The sequence below is a fragment of the Centruroides sculpturatus genome, unplaced genomic scaffold (genome assembly GCF_000671375.1).
Source record: "Centruroides sculpturatus isolate CEXI.00-Female unplaced genomic scaffold, Cexi_2.0 scaffold722, whole genome shotgun sequence".
Taxonomy (NCBI): Eukaryota; Metazoa; Arthropoda; class Arachnida; order Scorpiones; family Buthidae; genus Centruroides; species Centruroides sculpturatus.
The window spans coordinates 298397-322013 of NW_019384969.1; the positions used below are offsets into that span (position 1 = coordinate 298397).

Consider the following 23617-nt stretch of genomic DNA (forward strand, 5'->3'; position numbering starts at 1 on the left):
TGTTTAAATGTGAAATGAAATGTGTCTATGCACTATCAAGCATGTGTATAATTTTAATTAATAGAAATACTTGAATATTGTAATATTCCTAACTGAATTGTAATTTATATAATTTATAATTCAGTTAGGAAGTTATCTGAAGCATACAACTGTTAATCCTATATGATTAACAGTTAACAATTTAAAAAGAATAGAAAAAGAAAATTGTTTTCTGAAATGTTATATTGTGATTAAGGTGTCAAAAAAGTGAAATGAAGAATTCATGAATAAACTATGTGCAAGATATATGCTATTAAAGTCCTTGACGTATTATAAGGAAAAAAAATCTAGAATCACATTTTACTTAAGGAACCACCAAAAAGAATTTTAAAGTATCGTCACCAGGGGCCAGCTTTCCTCATCTACATTTTACCAGAACTTATTTTGTTTTAGATAAAAGCTGAAACAACTCCAAGAAGGTATGATGGAAAATAGAAGACATCCGAACATCACCAGTTCCTGTTTTTTAAAAATGTTTATATTTTTAATTGGATATTTTTGTGTTTTTTAAAGGACTGTTTGGCAGCCAGTAGCCTAAAAGAAAAGGTCAGTTGCCAAAAGTGTAATGTCTGGAACACAAAGTTAATAAATGGTGGTTCCTATTTTTTTTGGAAAGGACTTTATCTTCAAAAGAATTAATTAGGACTCATCTATTATTAGGACTTATTATACTAGATAACTGGTTCTGAAAATTAAGTAAACAAAGTCAAAAAAATAGTCTTTATTTATCACCTGTGATAAATAAAGACTATTTTTTTTTATACAGGTGATAAATAAAGACTGTTTTTCTGTTTAAATTAAGTATTAATGTTTTATCATCTTTTCTGTAATTAATTATTCCTTATTACATATAATAGAAAACAAAAATTAAAACTTCTTTAATAGTCATCTTATAAATTATCTCTTAAAATTAATTTATGGTGTGCATTTAAAGTAAATATTTAGAAAAGAATATTGGACAAAAAAGAAACAAAAACTTACTTCTGTTTCACTTATCAGTTTTTCTAATGTAGTAATCTCAACATCTGTAAATATCTGTTCTTCTTTTGGTACTTTCTGAGCATTTTTCAAAAATATTGTACTTATATTGATCATATCATTCAAGGCATTAATTGCATCAGGACGATCTTTGTGTTCTTGTACTCTTTTAAATAACTCTTTTGTTAATGATTTTAATTCAGATAGCTTCTCTTTGAATACCTAAAAGAAAAATGATGTATATACTTTATAACTATATATTTGTCCCTCAAGCTATGCAGTACTTTTTATACTTTTTTTTTATTACACAATAAGTAATCACTCCATGTATAAGTTTTTTTTAAAACCCTCTTTTATATACTGTCTCATATGAGATTTTTGCACAATCTCATTTTACATAATTAAAAAAAAAAATACAGTGGTATCTCATACTTCACACAGCTCTAACTTTGAACATTCCAGAGTTTAAATGCTAAATTCAAGAGAGATTCAACACAGTTTAAACAATGCATCTACATTCAAACTGAGCATAAAGTAAAAAATCCATTTGCTGATAAATACCATCTGTTGTGCACCTAGTTCTCTCTTTTGCTCTTGTTGTGAAAGTATCTCTTGTGTTCCAAGAAGAGTAGAAGCAATGAAGCCTAAAAGGAAGACTAGTATTGATGATTGAGGACTTATCTGAAGCATAAAAGTAGTCAAATATGGTGACTATGTTTAAGATACTGGAGTCAATGATGTGCATCATTCTTAAGAACAAGGAAGCAATTAAAGCAGCAAATGTGATTGAAGGCATGACATCTCCTCCTAGTGTGGATAAATGAAGCAATTGGCTGCTGATATCATTTCAGAGGATTATTTATAAGAAAATCAAGCAAACTGCATGGTGACCTTAAGAAATGCAACATCACAACTTCTCATTAAGATACAGTAAATGCAATTTTTTATTATATGGTATTTATATATAACTCGTCAGAGACTGCATTTCTTAACTAAATACACTCAAACAAACCTTTACATATGCAGCCGTAATTTAATAGAAATTTCTATTTAAATATAATAGAAAATGTTTGAATTTATCTATTAAATTACGGCTGCATATGTAAAGGTTTGTTTGAGTGTATTTAGTATTTATATATTTCATCTATTGTTTTCGTGTTTTAATACATTATTTATGGCATTTAGTTGTGTTATTTTTAACTTAAAATTATGTGTATTTGCTGTTTAAGTTTATCAAAAAGGATATAGTTTAGGTTCCGGAAATGGATTAATTCACTTTCCATTATATCTATGTGATAGGTGCCAAAAGTTTCCAGCCTAACTATATTTTAGACATGATAGGAATAAAATAACAATAGTGTCAGATAGCACCATCTGTATGTGGGCTAATAAAACAAGTTTTCTTGCCAATTTTCATAAGTCACTTGGAAACATTCATTTACTTAAACTTGTTGCATTAATTTGTATCACATTTGCTTCTTGCAGGACAATGCACCAGTACACATGGCTGCCATTGTAAGGCTGCTGTGAAGAAGTATGGGTTCAAGGGGCTTGACCATCCACCCTACAGTCCTGATCTGCTTCTAGTGACTATCATCTGTTTTCAAAACTCAAAAAAGACCTTTGAAAAAGTGATGAAGAGTTGCAGGCAGGGCTGTGGAGTAAGAGTCAGAAAAAATGTGTCAACTCAGACTCCCGCATTTTAAATTTACTTTAGTTTTTTTTATTTAAATGAAAGAAAATTTATTATATATTTATTAATTTTTAATTTTTTTTTGTATTTTGTTATAATTCATTTATTTTAAATACAAAATGAATCAGTTTAATTTATTAAATATGTAGTATTCGTCATAGTATATGCATTTAGTAGTTAAATTATTTTGACCCAACTGAATTTGAATATTTTTGAATCATTCCTATATTATCCCTGCTCTAAATAAGTACTCTATTTTTCTGAATGAGCCAGACTAATTGATTAAAGTACATATTTTTCTTTTCTGAACAAGGGGCTGAAGTAGCTAGCTAGATCTCACACTTTTTAGTTGGACTAACTCTTCTGGGCCCTTAGTCTTTAGTTTTTTTGTGTTGTACTCTAATTGATATCATTGAACTCACTCGTGTTACTATGATTCACATAATCGATAGTCTCAAGTTAGACCCATCGAGCGAACTCGAAAGGCAAGCGGAAATATGTCATACTCACTTGGTTACGTCTGTCGTTAAGCATGATAGGATTATTTACAATGCGTCTGGGTTTGTGACTATACTGATTCAACCAATCAACTTGAGTGTGACAAGTTGTAAACAAATCAACGTAAATTAGTTTACACGTGTTATAGTTAAAAGTTTTGTCTTATAGGAATACAGTACACAGAAACAAAATGGAAATCCTCAATGTTTAATTTCAAAAAATAAGCAAAAAGAACAAACAGAAATATTAGTAACATATATAGAAAATAATAAGAAAATGAACAGTGGAAGATTCGACAACGAATTTACAAGGAAAAGAGAATTCGATTTGTGGAGAGAATTAGTTGAAAAATTAATTGCATGTGTTGGAGCTAAAAAATCCATCGTGTAATGTAAAAAGTATTTTAATTTAATCCTTTCTTCATATAGTTTTCTTCCTTGATCTATTTCTTAAATTGTTTTGTCTATTAAGATTATTTATTAATCAGAACTTAACACTTCTGATTAATAAATAATCTTAATATATAGTGTCTATGCTCTTAATAATTTATATATATAATTTACTATCATTTTAATTCTTTTTTTCGATGACTTAAGATACTTCTTTTTATTTTTTGAAAAATTTGCTGTAAAATTTTTATCAATTATGAATTAAATTTTTTATTAGTGTTGACTTGACATGAAAAGAAATGGCATCTACTCGTGGTAAAAAATTTGTTGTCTTCTTAAATGTCATCTTTCAGCTGTTTCTAATGCTTTGATTGTGATCAGAATAGCATATCCATCAGCCATTTTCACTTTCGTGTAGCGATCTCACATGCTCGACTCAACATGAGTAGCAACTCACATGGTGAGATGGGAAAGCATGCGAGTTATAACCTGAGATACCAATTTGACGCCAGAGTGTGAGATGGTACCATGTGACACCTTCAACACGTTGGCAGTTGTAACACGAAAAACTCGAGACTAAGGGCCCTGGAAGGGTGAAATTAAAGTGCAAATGCTTTTGAATTTATGTAGATGTAGAATTTTATTGTCCCTTTCTCCTCTTATTAAATATTTGTTAAAAATTAATTTTTTTATACAAATAAATATTAAAAATACTAACTATAAAAGTATTTGGGTAAACACACAAGACTCCTTTCAGAGTTCAGAGTACGGTATCTCCTATGAGTGCCTCTGCCCCCATAAAATGACCTGGTATTTAATTTTGCGGAGTCAAAAGTCAGCTTACTAAAATTATCAGGAGTCAGAGTCAAGTGTTTTTTTACTGACTTTGCAGCCCTGATTGCAGGAGGCAGTTTATGAGCATTTTGTATGCAAAACTGCAGACTATTTTTTTAAAGGGTATTGAAATGCTAATTCACAGATATAATAAGTGTGTTCAACTACAAGGAGACTATATTGAAAAATGACATCATTTTTTATACCTAGAACATCTAAAACATACTTAGGCTGGAAACTTTCGGCCCCTATCACATAACAGGGAAAACTGATTCGAACTTCAAATAATTTAGAGTTTGAATAGCCTCCTGAAACAAATTAAATTCAAAGAGACACCATCTTTACATAATAATTTCAATAAATATAATATATTATTGTACTTTTTATATTTTCTAGTTAAGTAAGAATTTTTCATCATTCTGACTTGTTTTAATTAATTAATTGATTTGTGCGTAGCCTTCTAAGCATCTTAGAACAAAAAAAACTATTCTAGAACCTGGAGGGATTTGATTAACTTATAAAACTGCTTCAAAAATTTTTTAAACAATGCAATTGATTTCAGTATTAAATATTTAAATATGAATGATATCAATAAATTAACTGATAATGAGTTAACATATCTGAAACTCATTCACTATAAAAAATATTTACAAAAATGTTGAATTTGTCAAAAAGTTACAAAGTATAATTTTAACTATTGATCTCAACATTAAGACCTCTGAAATTTTAACAAGACAAACTGTTGAAGCAAGTATCAAAAAATTTATGAGAACTTCACCAAAAATAATAATCCAAAAAGAGACAGGTTGGTAATGAATTATCAAATATTTTGAGTAATGAGGACAGTAATTTCAGACCAATTAGAAAAATAATAAGATTAACTGTTTTGAAATGTAGCATCAACAGCAACAACGAATAAAATTTAAATTTGTGTTAATATTTAATGGAAAAAATTTATTAACAAAGTTAATGTAAAATAACACAGACTTTACTCTTAGGTACTTTCTTTTAGTGACACACTCAATTTATGCTCAGTTTGAAAAATCTATGTAAAATTATTTCAAATAAAAAATACAAACATTTTTATTCATATTCCTAAAAAACAACATTACTTATTTGGTTACCTGATAATATTTTGAAAAAAAATCAATGCATGAAATTTCTATATTCCAAGTTAAATTAAATAATTTTTACAAGCAATAAAAACATTTTTCAAACAGAAGTTAACTTTTACTTGCAATACATGTAAATTAAAAGTTAATAGAAGTTTTTTTTGCAGATGTACAAGATTTCTGAAGATATTACCTTCTGTAATCTTGATTCAGAATATAAAAATAGTCTAATAATTGGTTTCACAAAAAGCTATAACTTACTTCAGTTTTTGCTTCTCCAGATTCATATTCAAGCCAATCACCTTCTTCTGATAACTTGCTTAATATTTTTTCTATTTCTTCTTTTGCAGCTGCTTTTTCATATTCTTCAGTATATAATTTGTTTTTTGTTTCCAAAATAAATGATTCTAATGCATTTTTTGCCTTCTCTTGTGCTAATTTCTCTCTCTCTTGATCATCAATTTTTTTCAGCCTGAAATATTAAAAATCTGTTTGAAGAGCTAATCTATAATATAAACAATTTTTACTAGAATATTCTTTCTAAAACAAGTTTTACTATCAGAAATGCAGACTACACAAAACAAATTGAAGTTTTTTATATTTAGAGTTTTTATTTACTCACTTTTTTTATGCATCAAATTTAATATTTCTATGACTTTGACTCAACATTTTCACTTGTGAGTTAGTTTGTGACTCACTGAAACTTGATATTGTGATTATCAGTATTCTGTGTTTGGTATGTGAGAATATAGGTTTGACCATGCAAACACCATATGTTGTAGTGGCCAGCAATCTAACCAAGATTGGACTGCCCTTTATTGGGTAAAGTTTAAAAAAACACATGACTATAGGCTTAATGAATTGGCTCTGCAAAGTTCTAACCTCAAACAGGTAAGTGAACTTAAAGGCCATGAATCTCATCAGGCTGCTAAATGGTCATATAGATGCCTAGATTTCTAAATTATGGTGAAAAATGACAAGTTTAGGTATACACAATTTATTCTTACACCCAGAGCAATTGTGGGCCACATTCTGGACAAATCTTCACTTTCCAAAAAATGGCTAAAATTGCAAAAGTTAAGTTATATATATATAAGAACATAGCCAAAATTTTTCCAAAATTTACTGCAAAATGAGTATGAAAAGAAAAACGTTTTTGGATATGGAGCAATGAAAAAATCTGGCAGTCTTATTTGTGATGACATTGTGCTGGCAACATGTTGTGGAAAAATTTTAAATATAAATGTATAAAGCAATAGCAAAATAACAAAGTTACATTTTAGAACAGAATATTTCATAAATAAGATTTTGTTCTAATTCAAAGCAGTTTGAAATTAACTATTCTATATGACAATTGAAATCATCAATTAAATAATAACTGCTACATTATTTTCAGTTCAGCATTATCTAAAATATATCAATTTGATAAAATTTAACACTTACTTGGCCAATGATTCTATAGTTTCTGCTTCTTCCATATCATGAAAATCTCCCAAAAGATAGTTGACTACTACATTCTCTTTAATTGTAATGATCTTTGGACCTTTCTTGTCAACCTTATCTTGGGTTTCATTTTTTGTACTTTCTGAAGCATTTTTATTTATGTTGCTATCCTAATAATTAAAATCAGTAATTAGCAGTTTGCTTTTATATTCATAATTAAGAAATTAAATAATTAGTGAATATATACTTATATATTTAAAAATAACGTTTTACCTCTTAATTATCAAAAATAAAAAATCAAATTTAAATAGGCATTTTAAAGAATATATTTTGCATCCTTTATATTTTATTTAAGTGTCAAAATTGTTAATTTAATATTGCTACTTTTAAAAAGCATTTTATTCTGTCATTAATTTTCTCTCTCTCTTATTTTATCAAAATTTGTTTTTTTGTTTATACAGAATTTTAAATATTTTAAAAAATTTTCTAAATTTACTAACATCACTTGTTTCATTATTAACACTTTGACTTTCATCAGATGCTTCTTCTTTATTATCAGCTTTACTACTGTCTGTAGAAAATAGTTTTCCAATAGTGTTTCCTAATTTACTCAAAGTTGATTCCACAGTAGTCTCATCACTAGTTTCATCTTCTAATTTCTTTTCAAAGATTGATTCTGCCTAAATAAAAAAATAATATCATCATCGATTATAAAAATATAAACTGCAAAGTCTAATATTTTATTAATGTTCTTTCATTCAATTCATATTGCTTGCTATTCTATAAAATTTTTAAATTTTAATAATAATAAAATTTTACTTAGAATAATGATAATGATGATAAATTCATAATTTATAATGCATGCAACATATCACACAGGACGATCAAGAAGTCTTTATACAGTAATAGTGAAATATAATTTTTAATTGTTATTCAAATACACTAACACAATAGCAAAAGCTTCAATTAAGAACATTAGTTCTTGTAAACAAATTTCATATCCATTTATAAGCCAGTTAAATAACAAAATCTAATGCAAACTTTCATGCAAGATAGCCTTTATTAATTGTATGTAATAATGAGCTGTGTATACTATAAAACTATCTTTGAAAAACAAATTACTCTTGAAAGTATTCAGTCTGCCTATCATCTAATCTCATGGTTATTGATACTTACTTTTAAAGATTTACTAACCAGCAATGTTTACAAAAATAATTCATAAGATATAAAAGTAATAATTCCATGGAATCTATCTCAGATAAGACACTATACAAAATATTTGTTAATAAAATAAGAAGGATCTAACTGCATCAAGAAAACTGGAGACATTTCCAGCACTTTCAAAATTAAGCAATTACTTTTCTAATTATGATTGTAGTCTTATTCAGTAAATATACTGTGGTTATTAAAAATTTTGAGATTTATAATATAGAATTTACTTAATTGCAATCTTGCATATGATTTTCTGTGAAATTTACAGTAATAATGACTTAGAAACATATTAAATACAGTAGACCCCCCATAACGCAGGTTCCAATAATGTAGATTCCTATGACGTGGCAAAAAAATTGCGGCAGTATTCGTATAACGGGGCACGTAAAACATCATCGCCAACTCGTCATCACGGACGAGCAGCCGAACTATTTTCCACCGTCTAGCGCCACGCTATGGAGAGTTTAGGCTGGTAAGTTGAGTTTAACTATCGTCTGTACAGTATTATATATAAATTAGGTACTGTACATATAATTATATATTAACTTAATTTATTGTAACTTAATTGTAATTATATATATGCTTTCCGCCGCCTGGCGCCACACTACGGAGAGTTTAGGCAAACTATTCTGTACAGTATGTAAATTAGTTACCGTAAGTCTAATACAGTACTGTAATTTTATACATTTCTTGTGAAAGAAACATTTCTTATTCAACGGCGATAAAAATTATTTATATTAATGATGTCTCCTAAGTTCAGTGAAGTTTTCGCAGAAAAATAACATCAGAAATTGCGGCCGCGGTTTGCTGAGCTGTTCTGCGATGAAAACAAGCTTGAGCAACGGCGATGTCGAATAATCCTACAATTTTTTGTTTATAGCGTAGTTTATATGGATTATTTCCAAAAAAAAAAATATACGTATTTTGGAAATGTTAAGTCAAATTAGTCTAAAATTGATTAATTTTATGGAAGAAAACCTTTCAAACAGCTGTAGTCCGTAAACTTCATACGTGTCAAATACGTGAGCCAATCACAGCCCAAGGATTCCAACGACGCGAAATTCGTATAACGAGGAATGTATCTTCGTGTTATAGGGGGGTCTACTGTACAATCAACTTTTGAAAGCCAATCTTTATTTTGAACTTTAGAAACAAAAACTTAAAACCTTATTGTAATTTGTATTTATTTTAAAAATTAACTTAAAATATTGTCAAAATAATTTTATTCTAAATTAAATTAATTCCTTCAGCCTCTAATCCCTTAATCTTCCTAAGCACTTGAGAAAATGGAACTCTATCCCTTAAATAAAAAAACCAACCCTACATTTTTTTTTTGAGGTGTGAAAATTGATTTTAAAAATTCAAGGTTAAGAATCGCTATTATAAGCCGAAACATAAGCTTCAAAATATAACTTACATGATCAATTTTTAAAATTCCATTTTCATCTAAATGAAAATGTACTTTTACTCCTTTAGATTCACTGTCTTCTCCAACATGTTTTGACATTGCATCTTGTACACCTGATAGACTTACTACACTTAAATTGTGAGATCCAACTGATCTGAAAATACACAAATAATAATAATTATTATTATGTGGGTTATACTCGGTTGACAGCGGTGGCTGTGTACTATGCCTGACCAGAGTCAAGGCATAGATACCAAAACAAAACTAAAATTAAGTAAGTGTGTCAGTGTCTGTGTTCAGAAATTTCCTAACAATATGGCATGTATTCAATATACAGTGGGTGATCGGTTAACAAACAGTTTGGAGAGCAAACACTTTCGCGAAAGATTTTTATGATCGAACAACGAATACATGTTCGGATAATGAACACTTTACTGAATAAACATAGAAAAAAGCAACAGAAAATAATGAATATCGATTGATTTTCCCCTGTCTTCAGATAACAATTTGAAACCTTTTGGAATGCGGGAGATGTAACATCGACTCTCAACTCGATACCGATCAAATAGTATTCCTCTGAATTTTGAAACTCGCCCTTGTAATTTCAGCCTTTTGTTCACCTTTCTGACAAATAATATTTTATAGTCTCGCTAGACTGTCGGGCAGGTACTTGTTAAGTTTTGTGTCGATTTTAATTTACGAAAGGTGAGAGTTTAACTGTCCGATCAGATATTCATTAACATTTTAATACCAAATTTCAAATTTCATCCGGGCCTTGCATTTAAATAACTTTGTGGGCTAGTTGATTTCTGTTCTCTGAATTTTTGTAAGTGCTTTTCTAAACCTTTTATTTAAAAAAGAAACTGATAATATTATGGAGCCTAAAAAGAGGAGTGTCAAGAACTGTGCTCACCATAGAAACCAGTAAGACATAATAGCCAAGGTAGAAAGTGAGTGCAAGATGTCTGATGTTGCTAGGCAGTATGGCTTGAACAGGTCTACAGTAAGCACAATCTTAGCTATGAAAAATATATCAAGAAGTCTCAAGCTGCTAATGGAGTAATGAAAATCACATCTGAGAAATAAAGAGCATTTTTGAGTTCATAATGGAACCTGAAACTGATCTGACCACAGAAGAACTCTCGAATGAAGAATACCAAGAAACTCAGAGAGATGTGTTTTCTTTTGAAAAAGTGAAAGAGGAAAGAGAACCAATGTCGGCATCTACTACTAAAGATCTTTTGAAGAAGTGGGGAGATGTCAAAATAATGATCATCCAAGTGGGATCCCAACTAGAATAAGGTTAATAGGGTTGGGGATCTCTACAATTACAATACTATTAATTACTAAAATTCTAAAGAAAAGAGAAAAGCAATCGACACTGGACAGATTCTTTAACCCCACAACAAAATAAATATGACTAATAAAAATGCAAGACTGCATATATGTGTATTTTTACCATTACATGTAAATAAACGTAGTAAAAAATTATATATTTTTAATTTTTTGGAGTCTCCAGAACAAATTAATCAAATTCCCATAAAAACCTATGGGAAATCGATAATTGGTTAACGAACAAAGTCTTGGAACGGATTATGTTCGTTAACTGATCACCCACTGTAGTGGCCTTCTGTAGTGTGATGTATGTATTTCTATTCAATTGTAATGTTCCCAGGCTTTTGTATAGTGTGTGTGGTTTCACACCTGTACAGGACAGAACGACAAGTACAATAAGCACCCTTTCCATCCTCCACAGATACTTTATTTCCTGGGTGAGTTCTGTGTTTCCTTTCTAATTTTTTCAGTGCATGTGTTTTGTACATTGTGAACGTTTGAAATGGATATGTCTATAATGTATGTGATTTTATTGTGTTTGTCAATGAGTGTGATGTCTGGTCTGTTGTAGTAAATTGTTTTATCCGTAATTATGGCTCTGTCGTAGTACATTTTGTGTGTGTTGTTTTCTAATACTGTCTGTTGAATGTATTTGTAGTATGGTTTGTAAATGTCTAATAATTTGTGTTTGTTTGCAAGCTCTTAGTGTATTATATTTGCTACTTGATTATGTCTATGTAAATAATCTGTCTGTGCCAAGAACTTGAAACCAGAAGTAATGTGTTGTATTCTTTCTGGCATGATATGACATTTTCTGCATGTGTCATTTGTGAGTGTTGTATCTTTGAGTATGTGTTTTCTGTAGTTTTTAGTATTTATGACCTGATCCTATATGGCAATCATGAATTCTGTCTCCCCAAAGAGGTATCCCCGATCTAACCACCAGCTGTTTGNTTTCTGCATGTGTCATTTGTGAGTGTTGTATCTTTGAGTATGTGTTTTCTGTAGTTTTTAGTATTTATGACCTGATCCTGTATGGCAATCATGAATCCTTCTGTCTCCCCAAAGAGGTATCCCCGATCTAACCAGCTGTTTGATGCAGTTTTGTCAACAAAATCCTGGGCCAGGTCATAAGGATGATTGCTGTGGAGTGCCTTTTGAGCCCACAATTGCTTAATGGTGTCTATGCTTTTTATACATTGTGTCGTGTCCGTATGATGCGAGTGTAAATTTAATGATATGTTATTTGAGTCTGCTAGAGTTACTCCTTTATGTAACTGTGATGTTTATTGTTTATTGTACAAAAACCCTCTCAGTGTCTGTTTGTAGTGAAGGTTAACTATGTCGATCAGACCATGTCCGCCATCTTTAAGTGGAAAGGTTAATCTTTGTGGCAGATTTAGGATGATGATGCTTATGCTTAGTAAGCATTGTTCTTGTTTTCCTTTGGAGTTGCTCAAGATCTGTGTGAGTGCAATGTATAACTCAAAAGAGTATGTGAGTACTGGGATGACATGTGTGTTTATTGCTTTAACTGTGTTTTGCATTTCACTGTGTTCTGAGGATAGCGTTTAACCTACTTTGGTATTCTTTAATTAATGTCTGCTTTATTTGTGTATGTTCTGTTAGTTTGGCCTATAGGAATCCTAAATACTTGTAAAACTCACCCTCTTCCATGGATTCAATAACGTCTCCATTTCCAAGTGTGAAATCGTCTTTCTTCAGGACTCCTTTTTTCTATGTGAAGTGTTTTGCATATGTCTAATCCAAACTCCATTTGTATGTCCTTGGTGTATGAGTGTGTGATTTGTAGGAGCTGCTGAAGTTCTTTTTGTGTGGATGCATAAAGTTTTATGCCTTCTTGATAAAAAGCACTGAGTTCAGCGTTAATACGATTTTTTCTTATATAGCAAGTACTTTCGACGAGTATTATATCGTCGTCTTCAGGCGAAAAAAGAACAAATTTGAAAATTAGAACGTGCAGAATGTTCCAAGTAGAAAACGGAAAAATTTTCTTGTCAATTTCTAAATTATAGCGTTCGGTAATTCTGTTGGTCACGTGCAACAAGCTTTTGCTGGCGTTCGAAATATCTTAAATCCACACGACTAGCAGCGCATGCGTTGAGGAGCGATCGTACTAATTGTGCGACTCTTGGCGCTTTTTGCTGTTTAAACGCTGGTATAAAGTAACCCATATTTCGGGCAAGTCGAGTGAGAGACTTGCCCGAAATATGGGTTACTTTATACCAGCGTTTAAACAGCAAAAAGCGCCAAGAGTCGCACAATTAGTACGATCGCTCCTCAACGCATGCGCTGCTAGTCGTGTGGATTTAAGATATTTCGAACGCCAGCAAAAGCTTGTTGCACGTGACCAACAGAATTACCGAACGCTATAATTTAGAAATTGACAAGAAAATTTTTCCGTTTTCTACTTGGAACATTCTGCACGTTCTAATTTTCAAATTTGTTCTTTTTTCGCCTGAAGACGACGATATAATACTCGTCGAAAGTACTTGCGATATAAGAAAAATCGTATTAACGCTGAACTCAGTGCTTTTTATCAAGAAGGCTATACAATTTTGGCGTGAGTTTTATTTATTTATCTATTTCTATAAGTTTTATGCCATCCATGTACATGAGATGTGACAGCGTAAACTGTGTTGTTTTTTTCATATCTGATATTGTAGCCATAACGCGTGTTGTTTAACATGTTGGATAATGGGTTCAGGGCTAGGCAGAACCAGAGAGGACTCAATGAATCTCCTTGAAAAATTCCTCGCCTAATGAATATTTCGTTTGTTTGTATCGAAGTGTTACTAACCCTGAGATGTAGTGTTGTTCTCCAGTGCTGCATAGTGTTTTGGAAGAATGAAATGAGTGATGGATGTATTTTATACACGTATAGAATATGTAGCAACCAACTGTGTGGAACACTGTCGAATGCTTTTCTGTAGTCTATGTATGCCATGTATGTGTGTGTTGTTTTTGTGCTTGCCATAGAATGACTGAATCTATTAGTAACTGTTCTTTGCATCCCCTGTGATTTCTACGGCAACCTTTTTGTTGTTCTGTAAGAATGTAGTGTTCTTCAACATGTTTGTATATTTTGTTTGTGATACAGGAAGTCAATAATTTGTAGTGTGTTGGAAAACATGTAATTGGTCTGTATTGTGTGAGGTCTGTAGTATTGTTGTTTTTAGCTTTCATGTAGGTGATGCCCTGAGTAAGAAATTTTGGCATGTCTTGTGGATTGATGATGATGTGTGTTAGATGTTTAGCTAGTTCCTGGTGCAGTGATGTAAATTTTTTGTACCAGAAATTGTGAATGTTGTCTACACCAGGTGTCTTCCAATTGTGTGTTCTGTTCACAGCATAGTAGATGTGTACATTTATTTCAGCACAGGGCATAGTTCGTACGTTGTGCAAGTTTCTGTTCTCCTCCTCGATCCAGCCTGCATCAGCATGGTGTGTAACAGCTTTGGACCAAAGAGAAGACCAATAAGTTGTGAGTTCTTCTTCTGTTGATGTGCCACTGTGCTGTATATCAGTATTTGTTTTGGTACTAAGTTGTTTGTAAAAGTTTTACATTGTTTGTAAATAACTTATTTTGTTGTTTTCGTAGCATACATGTTTTGTATCATTTGAGTCTACATGCTTTGGCTGCAAGTATTTGTTTTAGTGTATCAATGTATTCTGTAATGTGTGTGTTGTGATGTTCATGTTTTGTTGTGTTTTGATTTTCTTGAAAATATTTTTGAGTTGGTTAATTTAGGTGTTATGTTGTTTTTAGTATATTGTGTCAGCCTGCTCAATTGCTGTCTAATGTCATTTATTTGTGTTTCTATTCTTCTCTGCCAGGCAGGTTTGTGATAGAATTGTGTTTTGTGTGTGTCTGTCTGCAATTGTATTTTCAGTCCATGGTGTGTCACTATTGTGACTGCCCCAGTATAAACTAATATATGAATTTCTGAGAGTGTAGAAATTGAATGGATATAGTGTGGTAGAAAGTGAGTGTTTACATAATTTAGTGTTTTTCCTTCTACCTTTAATGTGTTCATTTTTGTTATTCATGGTCTTTGTGTGGGATCTGTACCTGTATATTTAGAGAGTGTTTCCTGAAATATAAGTGAGAGCGTATTAACTAAATCTATATCTACGTTATCAGTGATGGATGAGGAAGTGTCTGTAGTATCATTAATGGTAGTTGTTGTATGTGTACTATTATCAATGCTTGTTGCTGGATTATCCTGACAGGTTATGTGATCTTCATTAATGTTAAATGTTTCTGCCTGTTGATGTATTTGATCAGCAACCTGTTGTTTGATAAGTTCAAGTGTTGGTTGTGGGATAAGGTTGTGTATAATTGTTCTTTTTTGATCAACAACCCTTTGTTCAGTGACAGTGAGGTGAGGATATTGTTGTGTGAATCTATGGTGTAGTTGTTGTCTGTATGCTGTCATGTTTGTTTCAAGTCTTGAGATGGTGTATTAAGTACGGATGATAAACTCGTTCATTTCTGTTGTCCATTTCATCTGTTGGCGTGGTTTTCCAGCCTTTGTGGTCTGTGGATGCATTGCCACAGAAACACCAAGGCTAGGTTGATTCCTCACATCTGTTGAGGGCATTGCAGTAGCCATGCTTGGGCTGGTGCTGCTTTTGCCAGAGGTAACCAAGGGAGACTGTGGCCTATTTTTCAAAGGTGAGCCTCTAACTAACCCATGAACGCGGACCTTGTTAACCCAGGCGACATCCAAGCTGGTATCATACTTAGATCTGGTTACTACCATGATAATTATCTCCACAGAATGTGGGTGTGGTCACTCTTAGTTTCATTTCTCCCCATAGACCTTACTGGCATTGGTGTCCCTACCAGAAGCTTGTGCTCCAGCCTGCATTGCCCTATGGATCATTAAAATTACTGGGCTCTCCCACCACGACCAGGTGATGACCACGGGATAGTTATTGTTATTATTATTACTACTACTGTGTTGATGGAGTGTACCTCACAGCATATATATCAATGCCTAATGCTAAGTCAGACCAAAGTTCAAAAAATATCCATAGAAAAAAGTTTGTGCGCTGTTTGTTTCTATATTGTGTTTAAGAATTTCCTCACTATTTAACATGTGTTTAGCCTGGCAGCCTTCTGTAGTGCAATATGTGTGTACTGTTGTGAAGTATACCATAACAAGACTGTAATGTATGTGATGTAATGTCTGTGCAAAAAATGGACTACTGGCACAATAAATACCTTATCCATTCTCCACTGACTATTTCATGGGAAAATTCTGTATATTTACTAATTTTTTTCTCTGTGTATTTTGTATGTTGTAAATGTTGGAAACAGCTAAGTCTATAATGTATATGATTTTGTTTTGTTTGTCTATGAATACATCTGACCTGTTGTAATGAATGGTTTTGTCTGTTATTAGAGCTCTTAGTGTTATAGTATGTTTTGTGTGTTGTTTTCTATGGTGATCTAAGAAGTGTATTTGTAGTATAATTCTGGGATTTGTAGTAGTTTGTGCTCACCTACAAGCTTTTGATGTATTATATTGACTACTTGCTTATATCAAGTAGTCAGTTAAAAGTAGTGTGATAAAAGCTGCAACTGATGTGATGTATAACCTGATATGCTTATAGTCTCTTGAATGATGAGACATTTTCTACAAGTGTTGTCTGAGTATTGTCTCTTTTAAAATGTGCTTTCTGTAGTTTCTTGTATTTATGATCTGGTTTTCTATGGAATTATGAACCCTTCTGTCTCTCCAAAGAGGCAACTGCAAATCAGTCAATAGTTGATCACAGTTCTGTCAGCAAGATTCTGGATGACACTATTAATGTTCTTATCATGGAGTTTCTTCAGAGCCCAAGACTGTGATTTGTTTACTGTATTAGATCCAGCCCAAAGTTAAATATTACTGTTTTTGTCTACAAGAGTTACAGCTTTGTGAAACTGTAATGTTTCTTGTTTTCTACAGAAAAACTCTTTCAGCATCTGCATTTGTTTGTAGAGCAAATTTTAAATATCTGAGGTTTAACACTTTGCTTTACAAGGATAACACTTTCTTGTAAAACAAAAGAAGATAGGTAGTACTTGTGTTTTTGTTATTATTCCTGTTTTCCTTATGAGTTATACATTGAACACATTTTAGAAGTATTGTACAACTCTTAAATGAATATGTCAATACTAGAACAACATACAGATATACGAGGGCTGTTCGGAAAGTTCGCGGCCTTGCCTATATGCGGCGCTGCGATCAATTTAATTTTTGGCGGGAATAATTCAGCCATCTTTGCTAAAGATACGATACCAATTTCCGCTTGATTTGTCAAAAAGTTTTGCCACGACAGCTTAGCAGATAGTCAGTGTGCACATGCTTTGTCAAAAATGGAGAAGACGGAGACTCGTGCGGTCATAAAATACCTGACGAAAAAAGGGTTGACCCCATCTCAAATCAAAGCTGACATGGATGAAGTTTTAGGAGAGTCTGCTCCTTCGTACACCACTGTGAAAAAATGGACAGCCCTTTTTAAATCTGGCAGAGAAAGTGTGGAAGATGACCCTCGCAGCGGACGGCCGTCAACTGCTGTCACTGAAGAAAACATCGACAAAGTTCACGATTTGGTATTAGCAGATCGCCGTTTGAAAACGCGTGAGATAGCTGAGACAACAGGCATCTCTGTCGACCGAGTGCACCACATCCTAACCGAAGATTTGGGTATGACGAAGGTCTCAGCAAGGTGGGTGCCGCATCTGCTGACCGCCGAGCAAAAACGTGTTCGCACTTTGATGTCAAAGGAGTGTTTGGACTTCTACCAGAAAAACCCACAGGATTTCTTGCGTCGGTTTGTGACTACTGACGAAACGTGGATCCATTACTACACTCCTGAAACAAAAGAACAGTCGAAGCAATGGAAACACCACAGTTCGCCACCACCAAAGAAGGCAAAGACAGTTCCATCAGCGGGTAAAGTGATGGCCTCGGTTTTTTGGGATGCTAAAGGCATCATCTTTATTGACTACCTAGAAAGAGGAAAGACCATTAATGCTGTCTATTACTGTGAACTTTTGGAAAAACTGAAGAAAGAAATCGAAGAAAAGAGGCCACACTTGAAGAAGAAAAAAGTTCTGTTCCACCACGATAATGCACCTGCACATTCCGCCAGAATCACTGAACAAAAGATAAACGAACTTCGCTTCCAATTAGTTCCACATCCACCGTACTCACCTGATTTGGCCCCCAGTGACTTCCACCTTTTTCCAAACCTAAAAAAATTCTTGGCTGGAAAGAGATTCCACTCAAATGACGAAGTCATCTCTGAAGTGAACGAGTATTTTGCACACCTTGACAAATCGACCTATTGTGATGGCATAAAAAAGCTAGAACATCGCTGGAATAAGTGCATTGCTAACAGAGGAGATTACATTGAAAAATAAAAAAAGTTTTAACATTATTTTGTTTGTTTTTCTATGTGAGGCCGCGAACTTTCCGAACAGCCCTTATATGTTGATTGCTTTAAACATGTTTTACATTCAACTGTGTTGTTAGTATCAAGTTTAATTTGCTGTTGTATTCTTTTATTAGTCTGTTTTTTGGTGCATGTTTTGTGAGTTAGAATCCTAAATATTTGTGGATTTTACCTTCATTTATTTAATTTGGTTTAGTTTAGATAATTAAATTTAAGAAACTTGATACATTATTACAGATAAAATTTGCCTTCTTTAGAATATTTGATAAATGTAAAAAGATTTGGAAGATACTTAAACCATAATTTGAATCAAACACAAAGATTTCGTGAGTGTTCATGATTACATGATCCATATACCAAATTTGAATTTTACAATATCTAAAAGAATTCACTGTAGCAATAATACTAAAAGAATAAAATAAATAAATAAATACATCTATCTAAATCTGATGCTAATTATTATGGTAATATAATGATAATTTCATTAAAGGCAAGATAAAACATTAAACACATAGAAGTGAAAGAAAAAGGTATTATCTGAGTATTATTAATTCTGAAGAACTATACAAAAAATTATTGCAGTAAACATTTAGCTTTTTTGTAGATAAAATTGCAACTTCCATATAGTTTTCCTTTATTTACAAATAAAAAGAAGTTGAAATGTAGATTAATATAATAGATGAATAAATAAAAATTATGGTTATTAGCTTAATATTTATTTCTAAACTGCTTGAGATTTGATCTGCATTGTACTTACTGATATTCCAACTGTGGTAAAAAATTGAGATCTGCATAACTAACATTAAAAGAAAAATCTTTTGTGTGACGGTTAAAAGTCATAATCTTCTTTTGAGGAAATGGATTATTTTTACTGAATAAAATCCTTTTTACTAATTTTGTTTTCGGAGTCCCATCCTCTGAGTCTATCTCTCTTTGAAAATCCACCTGAAAATTAAAAATTCATTGAAAAATTTTTTATTCCTAAAATTGATTAGTTTAAAGATAAAAACTGAAGAGAAAAAAAATCATCTGCTCATATACAAATTATATACTATACTCTTATTATTGCTGTATTTATTTCTTCTATTCATGCTAACATAAAAAGTTTTAAAAATATTCAATATAAATCCATTTATTTTGAAAATCAATTTTTTATTCTCATTAATTCATTCATATGGCATCCTTTTTACAGAGGGTTGCAGTTGATTAACAGTTCTTCTCCTTTATTCATGGTTATAGGATTTTCTCAAGCTTAAACAAGTCCATTTTTTTATGCTGTTTTGCCATGCTAGCCTAGATCTTCCCTTTCTCTGTCTGTCCTCCACCATTCCTTGAACTGCAATTTTCATCAGTTCCCATGAGGATTCTCTTATTATATACTCAGCATATGCTGTTTTTATTCTCTAAATGCTGACCATCAGGTTTCTTTCCATTCCAAATTTATTAATTACCTTCTCATTGATTATTCTATCTATCCAACTAATTCTTTCCATTCTTCTAAGACCACATCTCAAAGGAATTTATCCTAATAACTGCTTCTTGGTTTATTGTCCATGACTTGCATCTATGTGTAGTCAATTCCAAATCACTGTTTTAAGTATTTTTAGTTTCAATTTTTTGCATACATTTTTATTTCTTAATACTGAGGATATTTGTGTAAAAGCTTTAGCCTTTTTTATTCTGTTTTTAATTTCATAATTATATCTATTATCCTCAGTTATCCAACTTCTTAGGTACTCAAACATTTTTACCTTTTCTATTTTCTTTCCATCTAGATAGTTTCTGAACAACAAACCTTTAAAATTACATATACTTGGGAGTTTTATTTTCATCTTCTGGACAATTCTTACAGGCTAAAAATCATAGTATACATAAAGCTAAAATGGCACTAGGTTCTATCTGGCCTATTTTCTCAAGAGCAAAAATTAAATCTGCTTCTACTTATAAAATTATTTTGTTCAATGATTTCATCTGTATTACTCTATGCCAGTGTTCCGCAACCTTTTTCTACTTGCGACACACCCATGATTCAACACGGCACACCAAAATGTTATTTTCCTCAAAAACGTATGATATGATACTATTAATAGAATTACATAATGCCACTAACCTATTATTATTGTAATTAAACATATACCAACACCTGTTAGCAAATTTTCTTTACATATAATTTATTAGAATACATAAAAATGGGTGGCTTGTAATAAAGAATAAACAAACATCATCTTATTTCATCAGTGCTGCGGCAGAGAATGAAATACATAAAAATGATAACATAAGAAACACAACAACATACATACATAACAACATACAGCATACATACATAAGAAACACAACAAGTGTAATAAAAATATATAAATAAAATTTGAAATTAACAGAATACGTAAAAGTTCACGTCACGTCACACGGTCCTTCACCGTGTGATGGCACACCGGTTGCGGAACACTGCATTAAATATCTACTGTACGAAAGTTAATTCGGCCCTTTTCGACCATGCTGCCGGTTTCGCCTTACGATCCCAATTAGCCCGAAGAGTTCGCGGGGAGTATTTCGTACCCGTAGATCGAATTACGAATTTCGACCGATTCGAATAACGTTAAACGAACCGACCTAAAGTTATATTATTTGCGGGAAGTAAAGAAACACCTGCCGATTCGAAAGGAAACACTCGCTCCGTTTACCGTTTCGGGTTCTAGATTTTATCGACGACGAAATTTTGACAAAAGACGGCTGCTAGAACAAACGTCAAATGTTGTAATCTCAGAAAGACGGCAACGATTAAAAACTAATTATGGAAAGAAAACTCGGCTGTGGGTAAATTACAATGCGGATGTGCGGTCGTCGCCGTACTGCGAGTAGTAAATGTATTGATTACCACTTGAAAATAAATCGACTTCCTTACGTAATAAGCGGATAACAGGCATTCCCTCTTGTAAAATGCGTATAAAAGTGTTTCGTAACTCAGCCTGGTGTATTTCTATAATAGGATTGACTCGTTCCAATCGCATTAGGGCCTATATTCAAATGAGATGAATAAAATTAATTTATATGGAGATTGGAATAAATCGACAGGACAGAAATAGACGTTAATAAATTGCACTCCTGCCCGTGTAATGTTACGTATTGTCTCTGTTGCGTAACGCGTGTTTCGTATTAGACTAATTACGGCGTATCCCAGTAACGCCGTCTTTCCCCCGAATGAGACATAATATTACGCAACTCTATACGCAGCATGGTAGGTTCCAGAGCTATCTCCACAGACTCAACAAGTCATCAAAAGAAAACTGTGAATTTGCGGCATTCCAGACGGTGTCAAACACTACTTACTACAGTGTTCTTACTTACAATGTTCTGGCGCATGTTAGATGACATGCGCCAGAACATCGTCGTTCTCCTGCCTACGGACATTTCCTGGCCTTACAACTTGAATGTTCTAATAAATGATAAAAAACTATCTGAAGTATTTAAAAAACTTGTCAATATGTATTTTAAAAGGACTATGGTAAGGTAAAGTGTACTACAAACAGCTCTCCTCCAGAAAACACTTCATCTTTACCAGTTGTAAACATGAAGCATGTCTTCGTGTAGGTGCGAAGTTTTCGAATGGCTACTGTATGCGGCATATTTTTAAGTTAGATAATTCTTCAATTGCAATTTTGTTAACTGTTTATTATATGTATGGTTTTAATGATTGATCAAAAGAATTATCGGTGAATAATCTATGTAAATACCAAATTTATTTGTTAACTCTAATAACTTGGAATTATTTTACGCGTAAAACTATGTATCAATTACAACCAATGTAAATAATGTTACTAATGTATGTACTTCACCTCGGTGATGCCTAGCGGTGTCGAGGCTTCTATAAATAAAGAATATTATAAAGTGGAAAGTGGTAATATTTTGAACTTAGGCTAGTTGAACTTCGACGATATTGTGCCTTATAGAGGCTAGAAATTAGACGACTGATCGATGACCAAAGATCCTGTCGCGATATAGATATAGTTTTGGATTATTCCCTTCTTGTAGCCTTTGATTTTTATAGCTTTAGATAATTAAATATGTTATTCTTATATATATAATTATGTGTCGGGGGCGCTTCCGACGTTCGTCAGTGTTGGTGAGTTTTTGAGAGAGCTGTTTTTGTTGAATTATAGCGCTTTGGATATGTTTGCTTTTACAAAGTGTTTGATTATTTATCTTGGTTTCATCAAAGAATTTGATATATATTTATTATTACGTGCTTTATTGGTAATTGGAGGTATTGAATCTAATCCTGGACCGATGTCTCGTACTCCACCTTCCTCCCCTATTTCAAAGTCGTCCATATCAGTTGTTGGAAAACGTCAAAGATCTCCTAGTGAACCGACTTTGAAATCTCAGCGATTGGAAAAGTTTTTTCCTCCTTCGGGTTCTTCTTCAAATGTACCCCAAAATTTATTTTCCTTTTTAGAGGAAAAATTTGATACCATTTTGACTAAACTTGAAGATTTATCTACTAAATTCGAATGGCTGGCAAATTTGCATAAAGATTTTGAACAACGTCTTCTCAATGTAGAGAAGAAGGTGGAGGAAATTTCTAATTTAAATACCTCATTTACTGCTTCGACCTCCTATTTCTTATATCTTTTAGATTCATCGATAAATGAACGTCAGAGAAATAATATTGTTATTGCTGGTTTAGAGGGAAACTCGTCTGAAATCTTGTCCTTGGCTTCTGACATTTTGTCATCTATTAAAAGACCTAGTGGTGACTCAATTTTGATAAAAGATCTTAAAATAATCTCAAAAAATAAATTGGTGGTGGCTAAACTTGACATTGTCTCCGATAAAAAACTAATTTACCGGAATGTTCATAATATTCAGAAGAGAGAAGGATGCTCTAGGGTAAAGTTTTTCGATGATTTATATTGGAGATCGAGACTTAGGAGGAAAGGTCTTTTTCCTTTCTATCAAGAGGCTAAGAAGACTGGAAAAGATGCGTATATGAGAGCTGATTGTCTAACAGTAAACGGAGAAAACTTTACGTTTGATTTAATAAGCAATAAGCTAATGAAAATTGAACCTTTTTTATTACCAGGGAAGACGTTGGATCGACGAATGGACGAGAATTAAAAATTTCAACTGTTACTCCTCATTCAGAGGTTTTTTATACGCTAAAGGTATTATCATGGAATAGTCAAGGTTCATTGTTTGATAACTT

At 32.3% G+C, this 23617-nt stretch overlaps 1 protein-coding gene across 1 annotated transcript in view; it reads right to left on the reverse strand.

Annotated features, from left to right (window-relative positions):
- The window catches only part of LOC111632565 (hypoxia up-regulated protein 1-like), a 155289-nt gene that overhangs the window by 16797 nt on the left and 114875 nt on the right, over window positions 1-23617 (reverse strand). Inside the window, exons 11-16 of the mRNA XM_023377031.1 lie at window positions 19172-19359; window positions 9616-9760; window positions 7487-7666; window positions 6987-7156; window positions 5805-6015; window positions 1021-1239 (exon numbers count right to left, since the gene is read on the reverse strand). Of these exons, the coding sequence (XP_023232799.1) occupies window positions 1021-1239; window positions 5805-6015; window positions 6987-7156; window positions 7487-7666; window positions 9616-9760; window positions 19172-19359 (1113 nt within the window). The remainder of the gene's footprint in view (window positions 1-1020; window positions 1240-5804; window positions 6016-6986; window positions 7157-7486; window positions 7667-9615; window positions 9761-19171; window positions 19360-23617) is intronic.